Genomic DNA, 27,117 nt, shown 5'->3' with positions numbered 1-27,117 from the left:
GTGGATGACCAGTTCCCAATAACTTCAATCAATGGACATTCACATCTCTGAGGTGGATCTAAAAGTCTCAGTTTACTATTTCAAGAATTGGCAACTCTTGAATGTTGACTTTACTGAACTACACTTTGGTGCAGAGCACTAGATCTCAGCTAGGGAAGAGGAAACTTAAGTTGTCTCTCTTCTGTTCCATTGTGGTAAAACAATGTTAGAGGACTTCTAGAATTCTGGTGGACACCATTATTTTAAAGGTGTTCTAATTCACCAACGCTTTGTCCACGTAAATTCAAATTTTGTATGTAAGTTCTACCTCAGCCTAGGTACTAACCCAACTGTTTTGAGGCAGATATAATCTTTTTGTGGACTTTAAGAGGTGTGGGGGGGAAGACATCTGACTTACATTGCAAACCTCAGATCTGCTACCTCATCTCTATAACACTGAACTCTACATAGACACATTATGTGTAGGCCAATCCATAGTGGTGCCTGAGCCATGGAGAAATAAGAAGTAAGGAGATGGCAACTATGATTTACGTTACCATAATTCCATTGAGGTTTTTTGACGAATGAAGCCTCAGTAAAATTAAAATCCTGCCTGTTACATTTTATGAAAAGTAAAATCCATCAATATTTTAAACCCGTTTTAAATTAAACAAGCACACAGTCCTTTTTCACATCTGTAATCCATGGTGTTCTACTGCTTTGTTGAGTTTTCCCCTCTCTGTGTTGGTTGTGGTTTGGTATTACAAGGAGGAAACAATTAAGAGGATCATATAGATTGTGACTGATAATTAGAATAATGTTTAGTTCATTTGCATACTGCAGTTCAATTAGCGAAAGTTGCATTTTATAGTAAGATACACATCTAATGATTTAATAAAATGCCCTTATTAGCCAATACAGTGCATTCTGTCGTTAACTGTTAAATTGTTATTTGTATTATGGCACCACCCAATGAGGGCCATGGTCCCACTGGGTGACAGGCCCCAGACAGATATATGAAAGATATGGTCCCAACTCTGAAAATCGTACATAATAAGAGTGTGATCATCAACAGGATCCATGCAAGTCTGCTTACATGGAGCTGATTGCAGGACTGGGGCCTGAATTAAGACAAGGTGCAAGAAGTGGATAAAGGAGCAGGGGAGGGCAGACCACGGCTGCAGTAATAGGATATGGATACTCATATTAACTATCAGCACAACTGGATTCAATTTTGATTTTTTACAAGATATAAAATATACAAATAAATATCAGCTATCCACAGTAGCCATCTGCCTACCCACTGTCCACAGTCACCTGTCTAACTTCCACTGCATAGGCACACCCGTCCCCATAATTATTGAAAATATTGAAAAATATAATAAGCAAGAGATCTGTTTTGACCAGTAGATGTAAAGTTAATGCCCTAAGTCTAGAAGAGGCTAGGCAGAAAGTGAAATATGTACTGGGGTGAAGTTTCTGAAAAGCACCTAAATCTCACTGAAAGTCAATGGGACAAAGGCACTTTTCCGAATTCCTTTACACAATATTTTCTGCAAGTATAGTATTGGCCCCTTGCAACCAATTACTCACACAATATATAAATGCTCGTAATTGTGTTGTACAAACCCGCAGGAAAAGCAGATAAACACTCACTCAGCATCTTGATGTTTAATCAATAATTGGTCTCAGCTCCATAATGAAACTAACTTGCTATGTTGCTTTCTAAAGGAATTCCGAAAAAGACTGAAGAAAACAAACAAATAAGCTTCCAAACCCCACTGCTAAAAATAACTCAGAATAAAACCAAAACCCACCATTATCGCCAAACATCATGTCACATGTTTTTTTAGAAAATAAAAAGAGTAAAGAAAATTGTCCTTCCTGATAAAAGCGGCTTATGCCAAGTTTTAGCTTAGAGAGTGTATAATTTATGGTCATGTTATAAACTCTTGGAACACTGGTATATTTGATACAAGATTCACAATGTTTCACATCACTCACCATTCTGTGATGCTCTTGTGTGCTCTAATTACTGATGTCTCAATATCAATTGGATGGTATCTCATCCCTCGTAACTCCATGGCTTCATCTAGTGCACCCACAACATAAAGTGCATCATGTCGCTCTAGTTACAGAGAGGGAAAAGCAATGACTTATATCTCTACTATATTAAATACATTATAAAAATATCCACATTAGTAAAATAACAACATTCCATTTATAAAGTATCCTTGAATTTCAGAAGATCCAAAGCACTTTACAAGTTATATACATTCACGATTACTGAAATGCAATGTGGGATGGAGGGCAGCAGCTAATCAGGTTGCTGAGCACAATATGGGAGAAAAAGAAATTTTTAGCCGACACCAGATCAAATCTCTATTCTTATGAATGTAAAGCAGACAGAGTGACTTGTATGGCATTCTGTTTATCTGCCTTTGAAGGATAATGAGTGAAACTGACCCTTCTGGGATTTGAATCTGTCTATCTTGCAGCTTGGATATTTCAAATCTGGTAGCTTAAACCACTATGGTGTCTGCCTATGATGCCGAAATAATACATGTTATATTCTTGATATCAAATCACTGATTAAGACAAAACTATGTTGCAATTTGTTTGTAGCATGAATTTTTATCAGAGATGAGACCAAAAAACCCAAACCAAACCAAACCAAAAAAACAACAACCCCTAGACTGAGATGAGAGTTCTTCTGGGATCTTATGTTAGTTTATGATAAGCCTATGTCATCCATAAGAGAAAATATATTGGTTGTGGCAATGGAGTTTAAGTCTCAATGAAGACATCTCCCAGACGCTATGTAGAAAAGGGACTTGTCTTTCTGAAAAGAGAGTTTAGAAAGGAAGGAGAGAGGAGGTGTGCCACTACTACTTCATGGGAGGATTTATTCCACTGGAAATGAAAGACTAGAAAACACTCCGTTGCTATTCTCTCAGAGTAAGAATTCCTGCTGCTTCTTGGACCCCTTATAGCTTCAGGGCATTTTTCTGGATAAAATAATTAATAAAGTGAGAAAATCCTAAAAAATGTTTTATAAGATGAAATGCCTTTAGGAAGATCTAAATATGAGGAACTGGACAGTAATCTTAATGCACAGCAATTATAAACAGGGCTTCAGACGTTATCAAATTCATCGGACTAGGTTCTATTCAAATTAGGGCTGTCAATCGCAGTTAACTCATGCGATTAACTCAAAAAAATTAATTGCAATTAAAAATTTAATTGCGATTAATTGCACTGTTAAACAATAGAATACCAATTGAAATTTATTAAAGATATGGGATATTTTTCTACTTTTCAAATATATTGATTTCAATTACAACACAGAATACAAAGTGTACAGTGCTCACTTTATATTATTACACCTCTACCCCCATATAATGCAACCCGATATAACACGAATTTGGATATGTGGTAAAGCAGTGCTCTGGGGGGATGGGACTTCGCACTCCGGTGGATCATAGCAAGTTCGATATAACACGGTTTCACCTATAACGTGGTAAGATTTTTTGGCTCCCGAGGACAGCATTATATTTAGGTAGAGGTGTATTTTTATTACAAATATTTGCACTATAAAAATGATAAACAAAATAAATAATATTTTTCAATTCATCTCATACAAGTACTGTAGTGCGATCTCTACCGTGAAAGTATAACTTATAAATGTAGATTTTTTTTGTTACATAACTACTGTGACAAAGTTCCTCCTCTACCTTGGTGGGTCCTGCGCTTATTTGGCAGATTTGCTCACCTCAGTGATCTTCCCCACAGTCTGGGTCAACTTCTCCTGTGTCTGATCAGGAGTTGGGAAGTTTGGGGGGAACCTGGGCCCGCCCTCTACTCCGGGTTCCAGCCCAGGGCCCTGTGGATTGCAGCTGTCTATAGTGCCTCCTGTAACAGCTGCATGATGGCTACAACTCCCTGGGCTACTTCCCCATGGCCTCCTCCAAACACCTTCTTTATCCTCACCACAGGACCTTCCTCCTGCTGTCTGATAACACTTGTACTCCTTAGTCCTCCAGCAGCACACCCTCTCTCTCAGCTCCTTGAGTCTCTTGCTCCCAGCTCCTCACACGCACTTCCTCTCCTCTGGCTCCCCCCCGCCTGACTGGAGTGAGCTCCTTTTTAAACCCAGGTGCCCTGATTAGCCTGCCTTGATTGGCTGCAGGTGATCTAATCAGCCTGTCTGCCTTAATTGGGTCTAGCAAGTTTCTGATTACTCTAGTGCAGCCCCTGCTCTGGTCACTCAGGAAATAGAAAACTACTCATCCAGTGACCAGTATATTTGCCCTCGACCAGACTCCTGTACCCCACTGGCCTGGGTCTGTCACACTACATGCAAAAACAAAACAATGTAAAACTTTAGATCCTACTAGTCCACTCAGTCCTACTTCTTGTTTAGCCAATTGCGAAGAGAAAAGTTTGTTTACATTTATGGGAGATAATGCTGCCTGCTTCTTATTTACAATGTCATCTGAAAGTGAGAACAGGCGTTCACATGGCACTTTTGCAGCTGGTTTTGCAAGGTATTTACGTGCCAGATATGCTAAACATCCGTATGCCTGTCAGGATATAGATATTCAGGCTTGTCTGCAAAGGCCTATACTTTAAGAATTTAGGTGTATTCTTATCACTTACTACCCAAGATCCACAAACCCGGAAATCCTGGACGCCCCATCATCTCGGGCATTGGAACTCTCACTGAAGGACTGTCTGGATATGTAGACTCTCTACTCAGACCCTATGTTACCAGCACTCCCAGCTATCTCCGTGACACCACTGATTTCCTGAGGAAACTACAATGCATTGGTGACCTTCCAGAAATACCATCCTAGCCACCATGGATGTAGAGGCTCTCTACACAAACATCCCCCACACTGATGGAATACAGGCTGTCAGGAACAGTATCCCTGATGATGCCACAGCACAACTGGTTGCTGAGCTCTGTGCCTTTATCCTCACACACAACTATTTCAAATTTAATGACAATATATATCTCCAGATCAGTGGCACCGCTATGGGCACTGATGCCAATATTTTTATGGCCGACCTGGAACAGCTCCCGTCCACTCACGCCCCTTCTCTACCTACGCTACATTGATGACATCTTCATCATCTGGACCCATGGGAAGGAGACTCTGGAAAAATTCCACCACGATTTCAACAGCTTCCACCCCTCCATCAACCTCAGCCTGGACCAATCTACACGGGAGGTCCACTTCCTAGACACCATGGTGCAAATAAGTGATGGTCACATTAACACCACCCTATACCGAAAACCTACCGACCGCTATGCCTACCTTCATGCCTCCAGCTTCCATCCCGGACACACCACAAGATCCATTGTCTACAGCCAAGCACTGAGGTACAACCGTATCTGCTCTAACCCCGCAGACAGAGACCAACACCTAGAAAATCTCCACCAAGCATTCTCAAGACTACAGTACCCGCACGAGGAAATAAGGAAACGGATCAACAGAGCCAGACGTGTACCCAGAAGCCTCCTACTGCAAGACAAACCCAAGAAAGAAACCAACAGGACTCCACTGGCCATCACATACAGTCCCCAGCTAAAGCCCCTCCAACGCATCATCAGGGATCTACAACCCATCCTGGACAATGATCCCACACTTTCACAGGCCTTGGGTGGCAAGCCAGTCCTCGCCCACAGACAACCTGACAACCTGAAGCATATTCTCACCAGCAACTGCACACCGCACCATAGTAACTCTAGCTCAGGAACCAATCCATGCAACAAACCTCGATGCCAACTCTGCCCACATATCTACACCAGCAACACCATCACAGGACCTAACCAGATCAGCCACACCATCACCGGTTCATTCACCTGCACATCCACCAATGTAATATATGCCATCATATGCCAGCAATGCCCCTCTGCTATGTACATTGGCCAAACTGGACAGTCTCTAAGGAAAAGGATAAATGGACACAAATCAGACATTAGGAATGGCAATATACAAAAACCTGTAGGAGAACACTTCAACCTCCCTGGCCACACAATAGCAGATCTTAAGGTGGCCATCCTGCAGCAAAAAAACTTTAGGACCAGACTTCAAAGAGAAACTGCTGAGCTCCAGTTCATCTGCAAATTTGACACCATCAGCTCAGGATTAAACAAAGACTGTGAATGGCTTGCCAATTACAGAACCAGTTTCTCCTCCCTTGGTTTTCACACCTCAACTGCTAGAACAGGGCCTCATCCTCCCTGATTGATCTAACCGTGTCATCGCTAGCTTGCTTCTTGCTTGCTTATATATACCTGCCCCTGGAAATTTCCTCTACTTGCATCCGAAGAAGTGGGTATTCACCCACGAAAGCTCATGATGCAAAACGTCTGTTAGTCTATAAGGTGCCACAGGATTCTTTGCTGCTTTTACAGAACCAGACTAACACGGCTACTCCTCTGATTCTTATCACTTAGCTAGTTATAGAGGTATAACAGAAAGAATAAAAAATCACTGTCTGTCTGTCTAACAGCCATCTCTTACTGTGACAGTCTGAGGCCTGGTTCTTCAGCTAAGCAGCAGAGGCCCCAGCCATAAACTGGGAAATGTATGGTCACATCCTCACATTCCAAACTAGTCACATTGAAATAAGGTGCTATTGGGCTGTTAGGAATACAATCCTGTCCTGATATTTCTATCACCTCCAGAGAAAGGGAAGAGCCTAGAAGATGTAAAAGGAAACTTAGTTTGATAGCATCCTGTCTGGCCAGAACTCACTTATCAATAGCTAGGATGTGAAATCCTCATTTCTGTATTGTTCTATCACTGTAGTCTCCACTTCCCTATTGTTTGTCTGTATAATCTCTGTCTGGTTCTGTGATTGTTTCTGTCTGCTGTATAATTAATTTTGTTGGGTGTAAACCAATTAAGGTGGTGGGATATAATTGGTTAAATAACCATGTTACAATATGTTAGGACTGGTTAGTTAAATTTCAGTAAAATGATTGGTTAAGGTATAGCTAAGCAAAACTCAAGTTTTACTATATAGTCTGCAGTCAATCAGGAAGTATGGGGGGGGGGAAATGGGAACAGGGACTGGGGATGGGGGTGGGGGAATTGGGATCATGTTTTGCTAAAGGGGGGAATGGGAACAGGGGATGGGAAAAGACGGTTACTCACCTGTAGTAACTGGTGTTCTTCGAGATGTGTTGCTCCTATCCATTCCATGTAGGTGTGCGCGCCGCGCGTGCACGGCTCTTCGGAAGATTTTTACCCTAGCAACTCCGGCGGGCCGGCTGGGCGCCCCCTGGAGTGGCGCCGCTATAGCGCAGGATATATACCCCAGCCGGCCCGTCCGCTCCTCAGTTCCTTCTTGCCGGCTACTCCGACAGTGGGGAAGGAGGGCGGGTCTGGAATGGATAGGAGCAACACATCTCGAAGAACACCAGTTACTACAGGTGAGTAACCGTCTTTTCTTCTTCGAGTGATTGCTCCTATGCATTCCATGTAGGTGATTCCCAAGCCTTACGTAGGCGGTGGGGTCGGAGTTAGATGTTGCAGAACGCAACCGCCAAGCCAGAGGCTGCAACAGCTCTGGACTCCCGGACCAATGAGGCAAAGGTGTGGACCGAGGACCAGATAGGTGTACAACACATCCCCCGAAAGGGAATGCGAGCCAGGAAGGCAGCTGAGAAGCGTGAGCCCTGGCGGAATGTGCAGCAAGGTGGCTCTATGGCACATGGGCCGAAACAGAAGAGGTGCAGATGCACAACGTCATTGAAGATGAAATCCTCTAGGAGGAGACAGGTATGCCCTTCGTCCGGTAGGCCGGTACAATGAAGGTTTTGGGGGCGTTACGAGAGGGCTCAGTCCGCTAGATATAGATTGCGGACGCCCTGCAGATGTCGAAGGAGGGCAACCGTTGCTCTCCTTGCACAGAGAGTGGCTTCGGAAAGAAGACCGGAAGGAAGATATCCTGGTGGATATAAAAGGCCGACACCTCCTCAGGGAGGCAGGTCGGACGTGGTAATAACTGCCCTTGTCCTTGTGGAACACAGTATACCTTGGGCCTATTGTGAGAGTCTGAAGCTCGGAGACTCGTGTGGCCGCAGGAAAGACTACAGGAAACTGCCTTGCAGGACAGTTATATCAATGAGCATGTTGACATTGGCTCGAATAGGGCAGTCATAAAACTGGGTAGAACCAGATTGAAGAGCCAGGTTTATGGCGGGGCCCCACTGGGGGGGGGGGGTGTATAAACGCTCCAAGCCCTGAGGAACCAGATGGAACGGAGCGGGATCTCGGCGGGAGAAACATTGCGCGTTTCGGAGCAGCATGAGAAACGCTTCCACTCGGCCAGATACTTTAACCGAATGGACGATTTTCTACCACCCCGGAGAATCCCGTAGAACCGAGGCCGAACAACGTAACTCGGATCGGTTTAGCCATGCAGGAGTCCTGCTGTGAGGTGCAGGGATTACAAGACCGGGTGGTGAAGGTTGTCGTGATTCCGCGTCATGGGATCTGTGCCAAGAGGGTTGCTACCGACAGGTGTAGCAACATGGTGTGCCAGTGCTGCCCAGGTTACACTGGAGCGAACACGATCGGGGCGCTCTGTCCCTGCGGAGTTTGAGCAGGACCTTGTGAACCAGCGGGGACAGTGGACAGCGTACGGCAGATGGCTGATCCATGGCATCAGGAAAATCCTCCAAGACCGAGCCTGGGGAGAGGCCTTGGAACGAGGAGAATTTCTCCCTCTCTTTCCGTTCTCGCGAAAGCGAGGAGGGCTATGCAGGGAAAGACCCACTTCTGGAAAACGGAATAGATAAAGACGGGAGGAAACCACCACTTGTGAGACAGGAAGGATCTGCTGAGACGATCCGCCAGCTGAATCGCCTGGTACACAAGGCAGACTGCTCTCAGGTCTCGGACATTGATGTTTAAGGCCAGCTCTTGCGCTGACCGAAGGCCGTGAGTGCGAAACTACACCAGGTGCGCACCCAGCCGAGAGATGGGCTGTCTGTCCTGAGGGACCCTGAGGGGTGAATGAAACAGCATCCCCGGATACACCGGGGAGGACGCCGACTCCCGGTCGAGGGAGCCTAGGCTGCTTGGGGGAAACGAGACGACCACGAGTATGCCATCTCTGCCCGGGTGGCACCCCCAGGTGAGCCACGATTGGAGTGAACAGAGGAAAAGCCTGGTATGTTTAGTTGCAAACGTGCAGACAGCCATGTGACTCAGGAAACCGAGGCAAGAGCGAGCCCAAGTTGGCGGGAAGGTCCGTACAATTGTTACCCTCGCCTGAAACCAAGGCTGAGGAAAGCAGGCTCTGGCGAGTCTGGAGTCCAGGACGGCCCCAATGAATTCCCTTCCCTATATGGGAATCAGAGTGGATTTTACTATTGATCATCAGGCCTAGACACAGGAATAGGTTCGTGTCGATGCCCACATGACTGGTACTTTGGGCCTGGGGGTTCTTCGAATGAGCCACTCGTCTAGACACGGAGAACGTGTATCAGACGGTGGCAAAGAACAGCCATGCACCTTGAATACCCCTGGGCTGTATGGAGGCCAACCGGGAGGGCCGTATACTGGGAATAACGATGGTAGGCCCCAAACCGAGGGTACCTTCTGTGTGGAAGAGAAATGGCAACGTGAAAAACACGCGCCCTTCATATCGAGGGCGGCGTACCAGTCTCCGGGATCCCAGGATGGGATGACGGTCGCCCTGGGTACCATGCGGAACTCATCTGCATCGTGACTTGTTGAGTTCCTGCAGGCCTAGGATAGGTCTGAGACCTCCCTTCGCTTAGGGGAATAGGCTTCGCCCTTAGGTACCTCCTGTATAGCTCCGATGAGGAGGAGCGTCCGCACCTCTTGCCAGAGGAATCGCTCGTGAGAGGGGTCCTTAGGAGAGGCGAGGATGGGTAGGCTTTTGCCCCATTGGTGGTCAGAAGGACCCTAATTCTGGCTCCTTTGGGGTGCGGATTGATGGCCACGACCGTGTAAGCCACGCCCGCTGGCCGTGTCCTGACCTTATCAAGGCGCAGGGTAAGAGCGGAGGTTGGGGACGGAAACGTCGGCGCTGAATTACCGGCATGTGTATGCCGAGAGAGAGAGAGAGAGAGAGAGAGAGAGCAAAGTGACCCTGCTGCCCTTTAGGTTCTGCAGCCTAGGGCCAGTGTTGTCAGAGAACAGGCCTGTGCCACTGAAGGGCAAGATCTGTATAGCGTGCCGCAGCTGCGAGGGAAGGCTCGATAAATGGAGCCCTGAAACGCGCCGCGTGGCAACACTCGAGGCCAGAGTCATGGCAGCGGAGTCAGCTGCGTCCAACGAGGCCTGGAGGGAAGCTCTCTCCAGCTCCGTCCTTTGCTGCAGGAGGGCATCGAACTCTTGACGGGAGTTCTGAAGAACCGACTCTGTAAATTTGCCCACCGCCACCCACAGTAGCGGATAAGCAGGGCTTGCTGGTTCGCTACACGAAGTTGCAGGGCCCCCTCCGGGTACATCTTATGGCCCAGTAAGACCACACGCCCAGCCTCTTTGGATTTAGGGGCTGGTCGCATTTCGATTAGAGGAGGGCCAGAGGGGTATGTTCCTGCCCTCGCCTCGTCTGGGGAGGAGGAAGAAGAAAGGCCCGGGACAAGCGGGTCCTGTGTGGGCTCGAGCTCCTGGACAACCTCCTGATCCGGTGGGATCTGGGAGCCCGGTGCCGAACCGGGGGTTGCTCTGTACCGGTCGGACGGGGACGACTAATTGTCACCTCTGGCACCCAGAGCTCGGAGGGAACGGAGCGAGATGGGATCACCGGTACGCCTCTGGCGTGGTAGTACACCCACGGCGTCCAGAATGCCCACTGATAGGTCTCCTGGAAGACTCTGGAGGGCACATCGGAAAACAGAGTGCTACGCATATGAAGTGTCCGCACGGGACGACACTGATGCGTGGCTGGATGGCCCTGGAGGAGCTGAAAGCTCTTGGTAGAGTCTCCGTCTGTAACTGACGTCGCTCGATGCGGCACCGGGGATCGGTACCGGTAGACAGACCGGTACCGAGAACGGGACCTGCCACCGAAGCTGTGCCGGGCGGTCGACCGAGGGTGCGAGGCTCGATGATCAGGAGTGGCTACGAGCGTCCCGGTGCCTGGGGCTTGATCGGAGCTGAGTGTCCCGGACCGGCGAACGGGATGCTGACCGGTGCCGCGAGCACTACTGGTACCAACATGGAGAACGGTGCCGAGACCTAGATCGGTGACGGGACCGAGAACATCTGCGGGACCGCGACTCTGAACGGTGCCGCTGTGCGGTGCCGAGGTAGGGTGGTCTGATCAAGGCAGAGCTCGACCATAGCTGGCACCCCGGATGCAGCTTCATAGCGAGCTCGACTACGGTCTGTACCGGGGAGTGTTCCAGCACCGGACTCGACGGCTTTTGCCTGGCCGGAGTTAATGGTGCGGGCATTGTCGGTGCCGCGGTAGACATCGGTGCTGGGCGATCCGACGGAGCATAGCGCTCGGCTGCGGACCAAGCGGCTCAGATGCAGCTTCAGGGCGAGCTCGACCACGGTCCGTACCGGGGAGCTTTCCGGCACCGGACTCGACGGCTCTTGCCTGGCCGGAGTTAATGGTGCGGACATTGACGGTGCCGCGGCAGACATCGGTGCCGGGTGATGCCACTGAACATAGCGCTCGGCTGCGGAGCAGGCGGCTCGGACGCAGCTTCCTAGCGAGCTCGACCACGGTCCGTACCGGGGAGCTTACCAGCACCGGACTCAACGGCTCTTGCCTGGCCGGAGCTAACGGTGTGGGTACTGTCGGTGCCGCGGCAGACATCGGTGCCGGGCGATCCGGCTGAACATCGCGCTCGACTGCGGAGCAGGCGGCTCGGGCGCAGCTTCCGGGTGAGCTCGACCACGGTGTGTACCGGGGAGCTTTCCGGCACCTGACTCGACGGCTCTTGCCTGGCCGGAGTTAACGGTGCGGATATTGTCGGTGCCGCGGCCGACATCGGTGCCGGGCGATCCGACGGAGCATAGCGCTCGGCTGCGGAGCAGGCGGCTCGGACGCAGCTTCATAGCGAGCTCGACCACGGTCCATACCGGGGAACTTTCCAGCACCGGACTCGACGGCTCTTGCCTGGCCGGAGTAACTCTTCATCCTCCAGGAGAGGGGTCCATGCCGAGGGTACGTCGGAGTCAGCGACGGTGGTGCCAGGAGGCTTTGGCGGCACCGGCGGTCCGGTGCCGAGGGAGCGCGCCGTGAAAACTAACTAGCGCTCGGCGCCGAGAGCGGAGGAGCAAGAGCTGCCTCCCTCAGGAGCTGTTTAAAACGAAAGCCCCGCTCCCCTTTGTTCACGGATTAAGGGCCTCACAAATGCGGCACTTATCTGTGAGGTAAGATCCCTCGAGGCACTTAGGAGAAGATCTCTTGTCGGCAGCGGCTTGTGGCCGGCCGAGCATTAGAAAACCCTGTGGACCGGGCATCGGACCCGGCCCCGGGTGAGGGGAAGGGGATAAACCCCAACCCCTGTAAAATAAATACACTATACTATTCTACAAACAAACAGAGTTAACTACAACTATAAACAGAACGAGAGAAAACTACGAGTAGCTAGGGAAGTGGAGGTCAGCTGAGCTGTGCTCCACTGTTCCAACGGCCGTCACGGGCGGAAAGAAGGAACTGAGGAGCGGACGGGCCGGCTGGGGTATATATCCTGCGCTATAGCGGCGCCACTCCAGGGGGCGCCCAGCCAGCCCGCCAGAGTTGCTAGGGTAAAAATCTTCCGAAGAGCCGTGCACGCGCGGCGCGCACACCTACATGGAATGCATAGGAGCAATCACTCGAAGAAGAACAGAAACTGGGACACAGGCAAGGCTCTGTGGTGTCAGAGCTGGGAAGGGGGACACTAAGGAAGGAAACTGGAATCATGCTTGCTGGAAGTTCACCCGCTGGTGAGCTGGAGCCGGTTCCCACAGTATCAGAGAGGTAGCCGTGTTAGTCTGGTTCTGTAAAAGCAGCAAAGAATCCTGTGGCACCTTATAGACTAACAGACGTTTTGCAGCATGAGCTTTCGTGGCTGAATGCCCACTTCTTCGGATGCAAGCAGTGGAAATTTCCAGGGGCAGGTAAATATAAGCAAGCAAGAAGCAAGCTAGAGATAACGAGGTTAGATCAATCAGGGAGGATGAGGCCCTGTTCTAGCAGTTGAGGTGTGAAAACCAAGGGAGGAGAAACTGGTTCTGTAGTTGGCAAGCCATTCACAGTCTTTGTTTAATCCTAAACTGATGGTGTCAAATTTGCAAATGAACTGAAGCTCAGCAGTTTCTCTTAGAAGTCTGGTCCTAAAGTTTTTTTGCTGCAGGATGGCCACCTTAAGATCTGCTATTGTGTGGCCAGGGAGGTTGAAATGTTCTCCTACAGGTTTTTGTATATTGCCATTCCTAATATCTGATTTGTGTCCATTTATCCTTTTCCTTAGAGACTGTCCAGTTTGGCCGATGTACATAGCAGAAGGGCATTGCTGGCATATGATGGCATATATTACATTGGTGGATGTGCAGGTGAATGAACCGATGATGGTGTGGCTGATCTGGTTAGGTCCTGTGATGGTGTTGCTGGTGTAGATATGTGGGCAGAGTTGGCATCGAGGTTTGTTGCATGGATTGGTTCCTGAGCTAGAGTTACTATGGTGCGGTGTGCAGTTACTGGTGAGAATATGCTTCAGGTTGTCAGGTTGTCTGTGGGCGAGGACTGGCCTGCCACCCAAGGCCTGTGAAAGTGTGGGATCATTGTCCAGGATGGGTTGTAGATCCCTGATGATGCGTTGGAGGGGCTTTAGCTGGGGACTGTATGTGATGGCCAGTGGAGTCCTGTTGGTTTCTTTCTTGGGTATGTCTTGCAGTAGGAGGCTTCTGGGTACACGTCTGGCTCTGTTGATCTGTTTCCTTATTTCCTCGTGCGGGTACTGTAGTTTTGAGAATGCTTGGTGGAGATTTTCTAGGTGTTGGTCTCTGTCTGCGGGGTTAGAGCAGATACGGTTGTACCTCAGTGCTTGGCTGTAGACAATGGATCTTGTGGTGTGTCCGGGATGGAAGCTGGAGGCATGAAGGTAGGCATAGCGGTCGGTAGGTTCCCACAGGTTCTCAAGAACTGGTTGCTAAAATTAGACCTCCGTGGAGAACCGGTTGTTAAAGGGCCAGGAGGTGGGCAAAGAACTCCGGTCCATGGGCCGGACCACCCTGTTGCTCCCAGGATTCCCAGCTAGGGAGGCTGAGGCTCCTCTAGCCCTTCCCCCGCTTTCCCCCAGCTGCAGCGTAGCGCCGGCACCAGCTGGGCAGCTCAGCTGAGCTCTGGAGTCATCCTGCTGCCGCTTTTTGAATGGCCCAGCAAGGTGTGTGTGTGGGGGCTGCTGCAAACTCCAGGGCTGACCAGAGGGGAGAGGAGGGGGCAAGTGGGGCAATTGGTCCAGGCCTTGCAGGGGGGGGCCCTGCTCCCCCCCTTAAATCAGAACTTTTTATAGGGAACCGGTTGTTAAGATTTTGGCAGCTCATCACTGAGTTCACCCCAATAAACATTGAATTGTTTGCGCCTTTGGACTTCGGGTATTGTTGCTCTCTGTTCATGTGAGAAGGACCAGGGAAGTGAGAGGGTGAAGGAATAAGCCCTCTAACAATGCCCCTTCATGCTTCGGCCACAGTTCCAGAGGACATGCTTCCATGCTGATGATGCTCGTTAAAAAAATAATGTGTTAATTAAATTGGTGACTGAACTTCTTGGAGGAGAATTGTATGTCTTCTACTCCTACCTGCATTCTTCCATATATTTCGTGTTATAGCAGTCTCAGATGATGACCCAGCACACGTTGTTTGATTTACCAACACTGTTACTGCAGATTTCACAAAATGCAAAGAAGGTACCAATGTGAGATTTCTAAAAATAGTTATGGCACTCGTCCCAAGGTTTAAGAATCTGAAGTGCTGTCCAAAATCTGAGAGAGATGAGGTGCGGAGTATGCATTCAGAAGTCTTAAAAGAGCAACACTCCCATGCGGAAACTACAGAACCCAAACCACCAAAAAAGAAAAATCAACCTTCTGCCGGTGGCATCTGACTCAGATGATGAAAATGAACATGCCACATAAATATCTTGTGACACTGGCTACAACAGTGCCATGTGAATGACTGTTCTTACTTTCCGGTGACACCATAAACAAGAAGCAGGCAGCATTATCTCTTGCAAATTGTACCCAAACTTGTTTGTCTGAACAACTGGCCGAACAAGAAGTAGGACTGAGTGGACTTGTAGGCTCTAAAATTTTACATTGTTTTATTTTTGAATGCAATTTTTTTTTTACATAATTCTACATTTGTAAGTTCAACTTTCATGATAAAGAGATTGCACTACAGTACTTGTATTAGGTGAATTGAAAAATACCATTTCTTTTGTTTTTTATAGTGCAAATATTTATAATAAAAAATATAAAGTGAGCACTTGACACTTTGCATTCCGTGTTGTAACTGAAATCAATCTATCTGAAAATGTAGAAAACATCTAAAACATTTAAAATAAATAGTATTCTATTATTGTTTAACAATGCGATTAATCACGATTAATTTTTTTAATTGCTTGACAGCCCTAATTCAAACAGATTCAATTGATTCTTAATAGTGGCACTGTGAACACTATTGATATACCTGAAACGATACTTCACTAGCAATTTCAGCTAGCATCACAGCCAGACTCTGTATTTTGCAAGTCATGGTAATTTCCCAATCAGAGAATTTCAGCCACACTAACTGTCTTTTGCCTCACAGCATTTGTTTGCTTATACTGTATATTGACAAAAGATAGGGTATGTCACTAGTGAATAATATGGCCCTGTGCTTCCCTGAAAGAAAACAAAATATTCCCTGTAACTTCATTTACAAGCTAGAGCTTATAGTACATTTTTATTTGCTCCTACAGTCTTAAGGACAGGGTGAGTTCAAAAATAGGACAATTTTTATTAACAACTTCACAGAAATAGGATTACTAAATGAGGGTGGCTTCACAAAGCCCAAGCCCCAGTTCTACCGCAGTGTTCCATAAGCAAGGATCTGTTCACGCAGAGCCAATTGCAGCAGTGGTGCAAAACATGTAAGAATATTAATATTTTTTCCAGATGAAAAGTATTAGAGACATTTTGTATATAGAATCAGAAGGTCTCTTCCTCAGGGAGCTTACAGTGTGTATAGAAAACATACAAAAGCACACATGTAACAAAAGGAATATAACCAGGTAGCCATTTTTGGCAGGCATCTTGTTCCACTGTTTTATCTTCTTATTGACATCTATTTTGAAAATGCTTCTTTGGAGGGCTATAGAGCATTTAATAGTGAATGCTGATGTATACAACAGACCAGGCTACAAGTGAGTGAACAACTTTATAGCACTTTCAAAGCTATGTATAAACACACATTTATAAATGGAACTAGTGGCCTTACCTCCGTTTGCATCAGTAAGTTCTGTTCTCCTCAAGAACCCCAAATAGCCAGTCCGAGCCCAAATAGTCTGTGTGTCTCCAAAGCTGAGTCTTGAATTAAAGTGATCTGATTGCAGAGATTCATCTCCATATATGGTAAAATACCCACTGGCATTATGAGCACTGTGAACCCATATCTAAGTTAAAAGCAATTAGACTGGCATTAATTAAAGTATCTATCCGATGTGAAGAATTCTTGAAAATTCTTGCATCTATTTTTAATCATAACTAGGTATGTCTCTAGTATCTTTTCGCATGATGCTTTCTGATTCAACACTCCCCATATTTCTATACTTATTTGAGGGCTAAATCCTGCTTGCCTTACATGTGAGTAGCTTTGCTGAAGTCAATGAGTGAGGTTCTGTGCCTCTTAAAGGTGCAGCTTCTCAGGAAAGTGGTGCCTAGCCTTTGCATCCTCCTGGTCTTGGGCTGCTCTGAGGGCTCAAGAAGCTGCTGCTATAACTTAGACAAGCCCCCAGAACTGTCTAATTTCTATCAGTCTCATAGGCCTATACTATGGGCTGCAGTGCTACCCAGGATTTCCGCCGTGCTGTGGCTGTGTTCTGTGATGCTGCCCCAACATGCCCCTTCCACTCATGCCCGCTACATTAGCACTTTGAGGGTGGTCCTTTGATGACAGCTTTATAGACAGGTCTTTCACAGTGTCTGTGCTGGGGAAATTCTTCCCCAGCTTGATCTAAGACTGTTTACACTGCCCTGGTCTTTTCATTTGGTATAAAGCCTAGGGGCCAGAAACTCACCCAATAAGACTACTTTGGTGAGGGTGCCCCTTAGCTATCAAACAATAACAGTGCTTAGTACTTACAAAGCACTTTTAATCTTCAAAATATTAAAGACAGCTTCACAACAACTCTTGAGAGACAGGTAAGGCAGTAAGAAGCGATACGAATTACTTTTTTCGGAATAATGAAAAGGGCACTGATGGTATTTTTTTAGCCAAAATATTTTACTCCAGCCTTAGCACAAAACACTGGGATTTCATGATCTCATTTTTTCCAGAAAGATTATATAGTCTCAAAAGTTGTACTGTAATTTTAATCATGACCATACAAATTATTTCATTTACTGAAATCTTTATTTGCTCTTTGAAAATAAAACGTTAAGTTCAATTTTATTATTCTGTGAAACACAAAATAAGCAGGAAATGTGTACAGCTTTCCTAAACTACATTAAACAGAACATTTTAGGTTATAGTGATCATAAAAAGAACATAGGAACTCCATGTAGCTGAAGTTAAACTAATCAAAGAAATATCCTTTACTCCGTGTCAGAAGTAATCGAACAAGCAGAAAATGTAGATGGAAAAAAATGGTTATTTTAAAAAAGGTCTCCGTGCTTTTCTTTTTGAAGTTCAACAAGAAAAAGGTTTTTAACAGCAACAGCAACAGCAACAGCAACTCTTTTACTGTTAACTTCACACATTATAAAGCTGTATAGTCTACAGATATTTATGAGCTTGGCATATCTTTATACACCTCTACCCCGATATAACGCTGTCTTCGGGAGCCAAAAAAATCTTACCACGTTATAGGTGAAACCGCGTTATATCGAACTTGCTTTGATCCTCCAGAGTGTGCAGCCCCGCCCCTCTGGAGCACTGCTTTACCGCGTTATATCCGAATTTGTGTTACGTCGGGTCGCGTTATATCGGGGTAGAGGTGCATTTATTTAAGGAAGCCACTAATACAGTGTAAAGTGGCTTTTGCTCCTGTAATTTAATTCATTACAGACCAAGGGGCAATTTTTGTGACTCACCTCACCAAGATGAGAATCCCCTAAGGGTCCCTTTGTTTCAGGATTAGCAATAATGATGCGAACTCCAGGGAGGATCTATTAAAAGACAAAGTGAGTCATATTCTGTAAGAAACCAGATGATGTACATGTCTGTTTATGTAACTATACAAATGATACTTGTCCCCAGAAGCCCTTTACCTGACTCGTTAAAAAAATCTTTAAAATACTTGACATATTACTTAAGGAATGGTTGTGATAGATACACCTAATTCTGTGCTGTTACACATTGCCAGGGCCACCCGGGCTGGGGGGGGGCGGGGGCGGGAAGTGGAGCAATTTGCCCCATGCCCCGGACCGCACAGGGGCCCCGTGTGCCGCTCCGGGTTTTCAGCGGCACTTCGACGGCGGGCTCTTCCCTCACTCCGGGTCTTCGGTGGCGGGTCCTTCAGTGCAGCGGAAGACTCGGAGCGAGTGAAGGACCCGCTGCTGAAGTGCTGCTGAAGCCTTGGAGCGCCACCCGGTGAGTACAAGCGCCACTGCAAGTGGCGGGAAAAAAAAAAGCCGTGATTGGCGGCAGCACAACCGCCGTCGCTTCATTCTTTGGCTGCAATTTGGCGGCGGGTCCTTCCCCCCGAGAGGGACCCACCGCTGAATTGCCGCCGAAGACCCGGCCCTGCCCCAGGCCCCCTAAATCTTCTGGGCGGCCCTGCAGATTGCTGCCAGTAAACTTTCTGATAAGAAAATCCCTGTCTTTCCTGTTTATCAGTCAAGGGATTCAGATGTGGAAGAAACCTGCACAAGAGAGTAAACCAATCCAGACTGACTGTATTTAGGAAATGCTGCAAACCCTCCTCTTCATAAAAGCCTGTTGTAAGAATGACACAACACTGACACCCCCATCCTACTAAAAATAAATAAATAATTTTTAAAAATACTGAATAGGCTCTAAAACATTCAAAACCAAAAACTCTACCCCAAATAGAGATTTTACTCAGAAATGGGACAAGAACCAGTGAGTGCAGGAAATCCACTACCGACTTTGCTATGGCTTCCTATGGAAGGTGCCCAGACACTATAAGAACAGATGGCAGGATAAAACCCTGATAGACAGATAATGTCTTCTGCCAAAGATAATGTTCACATGGGGAAAAATAATGAATATATTATGGTGCCAAGAGCCTCCGTTTCAGTTCTTTAAACTAGACTGTCTGGATGCTCAGGGCAGCAATAATGGATCCTTTCACACTTACAGAGACTGGATCAAATTTAGTCTAGCTTGGAATCAATAAGTAAATACGTAGCTCTTAGATAGAGCTTTTCATCAGTAGATCTCAAAGTGCTCTACACAGACAATCAACCCCATTTTACAGAGGAGGAAACTGAGGCACGGGGAGGTAAAATGACTTGTCCACGATCACCCACTTGGCCAGTGACAGAGTCAGGCATAGAACCCAGGTTTCTTGAGTCCCTGCCCAGTGGTCTAACCACTAGCCCACACATCCCAAAGATGTTTCCCCTGCCAGATGTCTGGTGGCCTATGAATAATGTGGGAATGTTTTGGTGGTCTCAGTCCAATTTCCAGGGGACATGTGTCATCATTAAAACCTCCACTGCCAAGAAAGGTGCCAGTAGTTGTCTCAAAAGCAAGTCAGAGGACTGCATAGGCAGATAGTGAACTATGATCTCAGGAGTATGAACAGAAGGGGATAAGTTGTTGGAGTAATGTTAAGAGATCTGTCAATGCTATTGTGCTGTAAGTCTCTGTGGATAACGACAGGACTGCAGTTTGTCCAGTGTTAGAGCTTTCCTCAGCACTGAATTCACCTTAGAAAAATTAACAAAATGGAAATTAAAGAAATGTTTAATAGTACGGAAGCCATGTTCAGTACTTACTTTTCCTGATTCCATTAGGGGCAAACTATGAGGTGATCCTCTCTCTACTAAACGAACTCTGTAAAATAAACATAACAATAGCGTGCATCAGACCTGATTGCATGTATGGGGATTTTATTTCAATCGGGTATTTTTTAACAAGGTATCTAGGACAGCTTCATGGTTGCAATACTGAACATAAATTCAGGAAGGATGACATTGGTGCAATGGTAAATAATATCCAGTACAGGAAACCCTGTAGAACATAACTGGGGGAATAATGAAAAAAGGCATTAATGAACATTTGTTCAAATATAGAACTCCGCAATGGTATTTGCAGCCTTTTATTTATTTCCAGTAGACTTTTTGTTCAGAGAATATTCAAAGGAAATGAAAAATCTGTTCACAACAAAAAGAATCAATCTTCAGTTTTCCACAATCTATTTATAGGTGTTTCAATCATCCAGTCAAGGCACATCAACTTGTGGCTTAGGTGACCAATCAGGCTCCAAGAACACCTAGTAGTGAAAGACATGGTCATAGTGAGTAGCTCACAACTAAACAACAGACTGATATGGGTCTGTATTTGCAACCTTTGTTTGTCTATTTCAGTGGACAGTGTGTTTGGCAAACATTTTAAACAACCAATGAATTTGTGAAATGGAAAGTTTATTTGCTGCCTGGGACTGACCTCTTTCCTAGTTGAGACATTTGGGTTCCCACTCTCCATGGAAATGCTACCTTCCTTGCCAAGTGATTCACTTATACACTAGAGAAACTAGTCTGGCACCCTGGAATTCTCCCTTTAGAGGTGTATGAGCCTCTGGGAAAATTACTGGACTTGAAGTCTGTTTTAAGGAGTCCTAAGAAGACTGACCTGCAATACACAACTTGCTGAAGGAGTCTTGGTGATGCATGTGCATTGCTGTGAGTAAGCGAAGGCCCTAAACAAACTATTCAAACTCTAAACTCCTACCCAGGGTACAACAAGGTACTATGGGCTAGGAGCAATCATGGCAGATCTCCCCTTTTGTGATTCATCACTTGGTCAACTTACAGGTGGAGTACCACTTACACTTCAGCTTGTTCCATTTAGCCTGCTCTGCCATGATAGGAAGGATGAACAATTACAGAGCTCAGTGAATGGTCTCATTTAGAGAACAAAGCCTTGGAAATTTCAGCCCCTACAGAAAGAGGAAAGTGTGGGAAGCATTTCTCTCACTGCTGACCCCAAAACCAGCCATAACAGCTAGGATTGCAATGGACAGGCAGGAATGCTGAACCACAGCTTTTGTTCCTGGTATTGGGGGCAAAGAATCTGGTGTGAAGGTGAAATGGGCATGGCCAGACACTGAGCCTTGTAGACAATTCTGAACTGTTTCTAGTAATTGCAGGAATTGAGGCACTACCCAATTGCCTTGAACTGGGGAAGAGGATAAGGTTCAGAAACTCAAGTCTGCCTGTGGAAAAATGCAACCAAAAAAGAGGCTCGCTACAAATAGCTTGCTCAGCTCTAACCAGGCAGAAAGTACGTGAGACAGCTGTAGCTAAAATAAAATTGTGCAGAACACTTGAGTTCCAGTCATTTGTTTTAAGTAGTGCCTAATCATGTTGGTAACTAACCATGCACTCGCGTTTTCAATGCTTTCACGTTTTAAATTTTCAAATAGACAAGTTCACAATATTTAAGGAAATGCAGAAGACAAATATGGACTGACACATAAAGTAATGCCTAAGTGATGTGTACTATAGCAGTGGTTCACAACCAGGAGTCCAGGGCCCCCTGAGGGGCTGCAAACAGGTTTGAGGGGGGTCCGCTAAGCATGGCCAATGTTAGACTTGCTGGGGCCCAGGGCAGAAAGCCGAAGTGCTGCCACTTGGGGCTGAAGCTGAAGCCTGAGCAACTTAGCTTTGTGGGGTCCCCTGTGGTGCGGGGCCCTGTGCAATTGCCCTGCTTGCTACCCTCTAATGCTGTCCCTGGCTTTTATATGCAGAAGAACAGTTGTTGTGGCACTGGTGGGCTGGGGAGTTTTTATAGTATGTTAGGGGGGACCTTGGAAAGAAAAGGACTGAGAACCCTGGTACTATAGAACTGAGTCTATTCTATGAAAGTTGATGTATATAAGACAAAGAAAGTGGAGGAAATAAAAATGGTAAATTTCCAGACAGATCTTTTTGCTCAGTAGTAAGGATTAATTTGACTGGTGATCTGAGTATTGTATAAGCAACAGCGTTTTTTCCAAGATGTTCTATAACAGGGTTCGGCAACCTTTCAGAAGTGGTGTGCCGAGTCTTCATTTATTCACTCTAATTTAAGTTTTCGCGTGCCAGTAATACATTTTAACGTTTGTAGAAGGTCTCTTTTGATAAGTCTATAATATATAACTAAACTATTGTATGTAAAGTAAATAAGGATTTTCAAATATTTAAGAAGCTTCATTTAAAATTAAATTAAAATGCAGAGCCCCCGGGACCAGTGGCCAGGACCCGGGCACTGTGAGTGCCACTGAAAATCAGCTTGCGTGCTGCCTTCGGCACCCGTGCCATAGGTTGCCTACCCCTGGGATAGATAAGACAGAAAATATCATATTGCCTTTATATAAATCCATGGTACACCCATATCTTGAATACTGCATGCAGATGTGGTCACCCCATTTTACAAAAGATATACTGGAATTGGAAAAGGTACAGAAGAGGGCAACAAAAATTATTAGGGATATGAAACAGCTTCCATATGAGGAGAGATTAATAAGACTGGGACTTTTCAGCTTGGAAAATGGATGACTAAGGGGGGAGTATGATAGAAGTCTATAAAATCATGACTGGCGTCGAGAAAGTAAATAAGGAAGTGTTATTTGCTCCTTCTCATAACAAAAGAACTAGGGGCCAGCAAATGAAATTAATAGGCAGCAGGTTTAAAACAAACAAAAGGAAGTATTTTTTCACACAATGCACAGTCCACCTATGGAACTCTTTGCCAGAGGATCTTGTGAAGGCCAAGACTATAAAAGGGTTCTAAAAAGAACTAGATAAATCCATGGAGGATAAGTCCATCAACGGCTATTTGCCAGGATGGTCAGGGATGGTGTTCCTAGCCTCTGTTTGCCAGAAGCTGGGAATGGGCAACAGAGGATGGATCACTTAATGATTACCTGTTCTGTTCCTTCCCTCTGGGGCACCTGGCATTGGCCACTGTCAGAAGACAGGATACTGGACTAGATGGACTTTTGGTCTGAGTCAATATGGCCATTATTCTGTTCTTATATAAAACCCAGGAGGCAATTGTTCTGCATACTCAGCATGGTTGAGGCATCACCTGGAGAACTGTATACAGTTCTGTGTTCCTCACTTCAAGAAAGGTGTGAACAAATTGGAAGAGAGTCCAGAGGAGAATAACAAAACTGATAGAAAACATGTTGAGGGGGGGACCATATGAGTATCTTCAAATTGTAAAAGGTTGTTATAAAGAAGAGACAGACCAATGGTAAAACAAGAAGTAATTGGCAGCAAGAGAAATTTAGGTTGGATATTAGGATAAAAACTAATTATAAGGATAATTAAACACTGGAGCAGGCTATCTACGAAGGTTATAAAATCTCTGTCTTTGGAATTTTTAAAGAACAGGTTGCACAAACACCAGTCATGAATGGTTTATGTATAGTTAATCCCACCTCAGCATGAGGGTTGGGTGTATGGACTAGATGACCTCTTGAGGTCCCTTCCAGCCCTATATATCTATGATTACAAGTTAGAAAGACTTCTAAAATCTTAAATCCAGAAAGTATATTATGCCTGATATAAGACAAAATAAGCCTTTCACTGTGCCAAGGTGTTCACCGCTGTCAGGGATCGGGTTGGAAAAAAATCCATGCTAACACTGTTTTAAACTATGCCCCCACAATAAGCTCCACCCCCGAAGTACTGGTGTGCAGATGTTCTCACTGTGATCACACATGCTCTTTGGGCTCTTAGGGCTTGAGCTCCTCCTCAGTGGGGTCTGAATACACCCATGGTCTCTGCTGGACTCTGTGATGGGCTCACCTCACTGCCCAGTGAGACTCATATGCCCCACCAGGATGTTAGAGCCTGACCCATTGTGGGGGCCTCACAGGCCCCACTGGGCTCTGCTAGATTCCTTAGGTTTGGCTTCTTGGTTGGGGTGGAGAAAGTAGCAGTGCTCTCCAAAGCTCATTCACTGGTAGTGCCAAAACGAGCCATCACTCTCAGTAGGTTGTGCAGATCATAACTATAGCCTCTACTCTCCTTTTAAGAGTCGTGATCTAGTTAATACTTTGTTATTTTTGTGTAACTGAATTAGTCCCCTTGGAGATGAATACCACTTAGAGCTATGGTTTCAGATTCTGCGACACAGCAGAAAGCATGGGTCTTGTTAGATCCTTGGCTGCTCCTGGATAGCAGCTGCTTAGATAGCAACTGTGACCAAGAGTGATTTTCTAGGTATACTTAATCCTGCCTCAGTTTGGTGGTGAGGTGCATGGACTAGGGGTGACCTCTTGAGGCCCCTTCTGGCCCTATATGTCTATGATAAATTAGAAAGACTTCCCTCTAAAGTACTCTACCTGGCAGGAAGAGTGAGGACTTTTTACACTTATCCATACCACTGTGACTTTCAGACTAAACTACTGTAGTGTTCCCTCTGTGGGGCGATACCTTGAGATCACGTGGAAGCTGAAGTTAGACAGCTGCATTCTGGCTGCATACTACGTAGTGTGTTTAATCTGGAAACACTTTCCATTGTTTGACTGACTGCCACAGAACTCCCAGTTAGGGTTTAAGGTGTTGGTTTCGACCTGTCATAGATTCACAGATCCTAGGACTGGAAGGGACCTTGAGAGGTCATCAAGTCCAGCTCCCTGCCCTTATGGCAGGACCAAATACTGTCTAGACCATCCCTGATAAACATTTATCTAACCTACTCTTAAAAATCTCCAGAGATGGAGATTCTACAACCTCCCTAGGCAATTTATTCCAGTGTTTAACCACCCTGACAGTTAGGAACTTTTTCCTAATGTCCAATCTAAACCACCCTTGCTGCAGTTTAAGCCCATTGCTTCTTGTTCTATCCTTAGAGGCCAAGATGAACAAGTTTTCTCCCTCCTCCTTATGACACCCTTTTAGATACCTGAAAACTGCTATCATGTCCCCTCTGTCTTCTCTTTTCCAAACTAAACAAACCCAATTCTTTCAGCTTCCTTCATAGGTCATTTCTCTAGGCCTTTAATCATTCTTGTTGCTCTTCTCTGGACCCTCTTCAATTTCTCCACATCTTTCTTGAAATGCGGTGCCCAGAACTGGACACAATACTCCAGTTGAGGCCTAACCAGTGCAGAGTAGAGCGGAAGAATGACTTCTCGTGTCTTGCTCACAACACACCTGTTAATGCATCCCAGAATCACGTTTGCTTTTTTTGCAACAGCATCACACTGTTGACTCATATTTAGCTTGTGGTCCACTATAACCCCTAGATCCCTTTCTGCCATACTCCTTCCTAGAGAGTCTCTTTCCATTCTGTATGTGTGAAACTGATTGTTCCTTCCTAAGTGGAGCTCTTTGCATTTGTCTTTATTAAACTTCATCCTATTTACTTCAGACAATCTAACCCATGACCAATACAGTTTATGAGGAACTCAGGCAGGTGTCCCACAGTGGTTTAGGTATATCAGATTAAGTTGACAAATTTCAATATGGTGGGAGAGAGGGTCTATAAGAAACTATGAGATGGTAACATTCTTGCACTGAAACTAGGACTGCCATGTTCCCAGTGCAAGTCATTGGGAAATGCTGATGAAACAGTGCCACCATGGAGTTAAAAGAAATGTGACCCTTGATCTGCTACACTTATTAAAATATAGGTCAGAATTTTCAGGAGCATTTAAATCCCACCGGAAGTCCATTGGACTTAGTAACTGTGGGTAAAAATTTCAAAGTTGCTGAAGTGCCTTAGGTACCTAAAGAATATGCAGCAGCCATTTTTAAAAAAAGACTCACTTGCATTAAATAGGCACATTTTCACAATACCAGGAAGACAAGGGACATTTACCTGGGGGACAGAATAAGGGCTACATTACTACTAATTTTTATATTTTCTTTTCTATAAAAAGCAAATTAGTGTTAGAAAACAACAAAAGGTTTAATGGTCTCTTTAAAACAAGACCAAGCTCAAACGTTACATAGGAATTTACTTGTAGACAGGCAGAGAACTACAACGCTTCGCTGGAAAAGAACAAATGGGTAAGTCATAAACATATAACACTATATTTAAACTTATAAAACAAATTAATATTTTATATCAGGGTTCTCAAACTTTGTCTTGAATCTTTCTATGTTCAGGAAAAAAAAACCCCTAAAAATAATTGCACTTCCCCACAGTTTACTACAACACCACAAAGAACTGAAAATCCGATACTTTCCAAGAATATGAGTAATAAAGTACAGCAGCTTAGATCAATATAATTATAATAAGAAGGGGTGTCAAATGTACTAATGTTATTTCCTAAAGCACCTTTGGTGTTATCTCACAGTTCTGTTCAAAAAGATTATACCTCACAGCAGCTAAAATAAAACTGCACAAACATTCTAGGACATCATAACATTCACTGATTGTGTGACACCTACCCTCCCCCCACCCCTTCTCAAATTCCCCGGGGCCCAGGGATGAAGATAGCAAGTCTCACGCACACTGGGCTCAGAGGCAGGAAGTGGGGCCTCCTTTAGTGCAGGTGGCCTGGTGCATAGGAACTGTGGGCAGAGCATGGCATTCAGAGGTCTGCCAGCACTGCGAGCTCCTTGTAGGTCTGATGTGGCAGGACGTCAATGAGGATGCTGAGCTGGGACTGACCACTGCTGTAGCAGTCCCCAGGGTTTAGGGAGTCAGACCCAAGGTGGGACCATCACTGGCTGGGACCAACTGGTTACTCTCCAGCTGTACCAGCACCACATGGGAGGCAGTGCATCACTCCAGGCAGGAACCACCAGGGTGT

General features: G+C 45.8%; 1 protein-coding gene across 2 annotated transcripts in view; it reads right to left on the bottom strand.

Moving 5' to 3' along the window:
* DIP2C (disco interacting protein 2 homolog C) overlaps positions 1-27,117 on the bottom strand; it is a 487,597-nt gene that overhangs the window by 9,580 nt on the left and 450,900 nt on the right. For both annotated transcript variants that reach the window (XM_045006686.1, XM_045006687.1), the window contains 4 exons: positions 20,138-20,195; positions 18,266-18,340; positions 16,452-16,626; positions 1,984-2,107 (listed from right to left, as the gene is read on the bottom strand). In XM_045006686.1, coding sequence (XP_044862621.1) covers positions 1,984-2,107; positions 16,452-16,626; positions 18,266-18,340; positions 20,138-20,195 — 432 coding nt within the window. The remainder of the gene's footprint in view (positions 1-1,983; positions 2,108-16,451; positions 16,627-18,265; positions 18,341-20,137; positions 20,196-27,117) is intronic.

This window comes from Mauremys mutica, chromosome 2, assembly GCF_020497125.1.
Source record: "Mauremys mutica isolate MM-2020 ecotype Southern chromosome 2, ASM2049712v1, whole genome shotgun sequence".
Classification (NCBI taxonomy): Eukaryota; Metazoa; Chordata; order Testudines; family Geoemydidae; genus Mauremys; species Mauremys mutica.
Note: the sequence above shows the minus strand (reverse complement) of the source record. Positions and strands in the feature narration are given on the sequence as shown.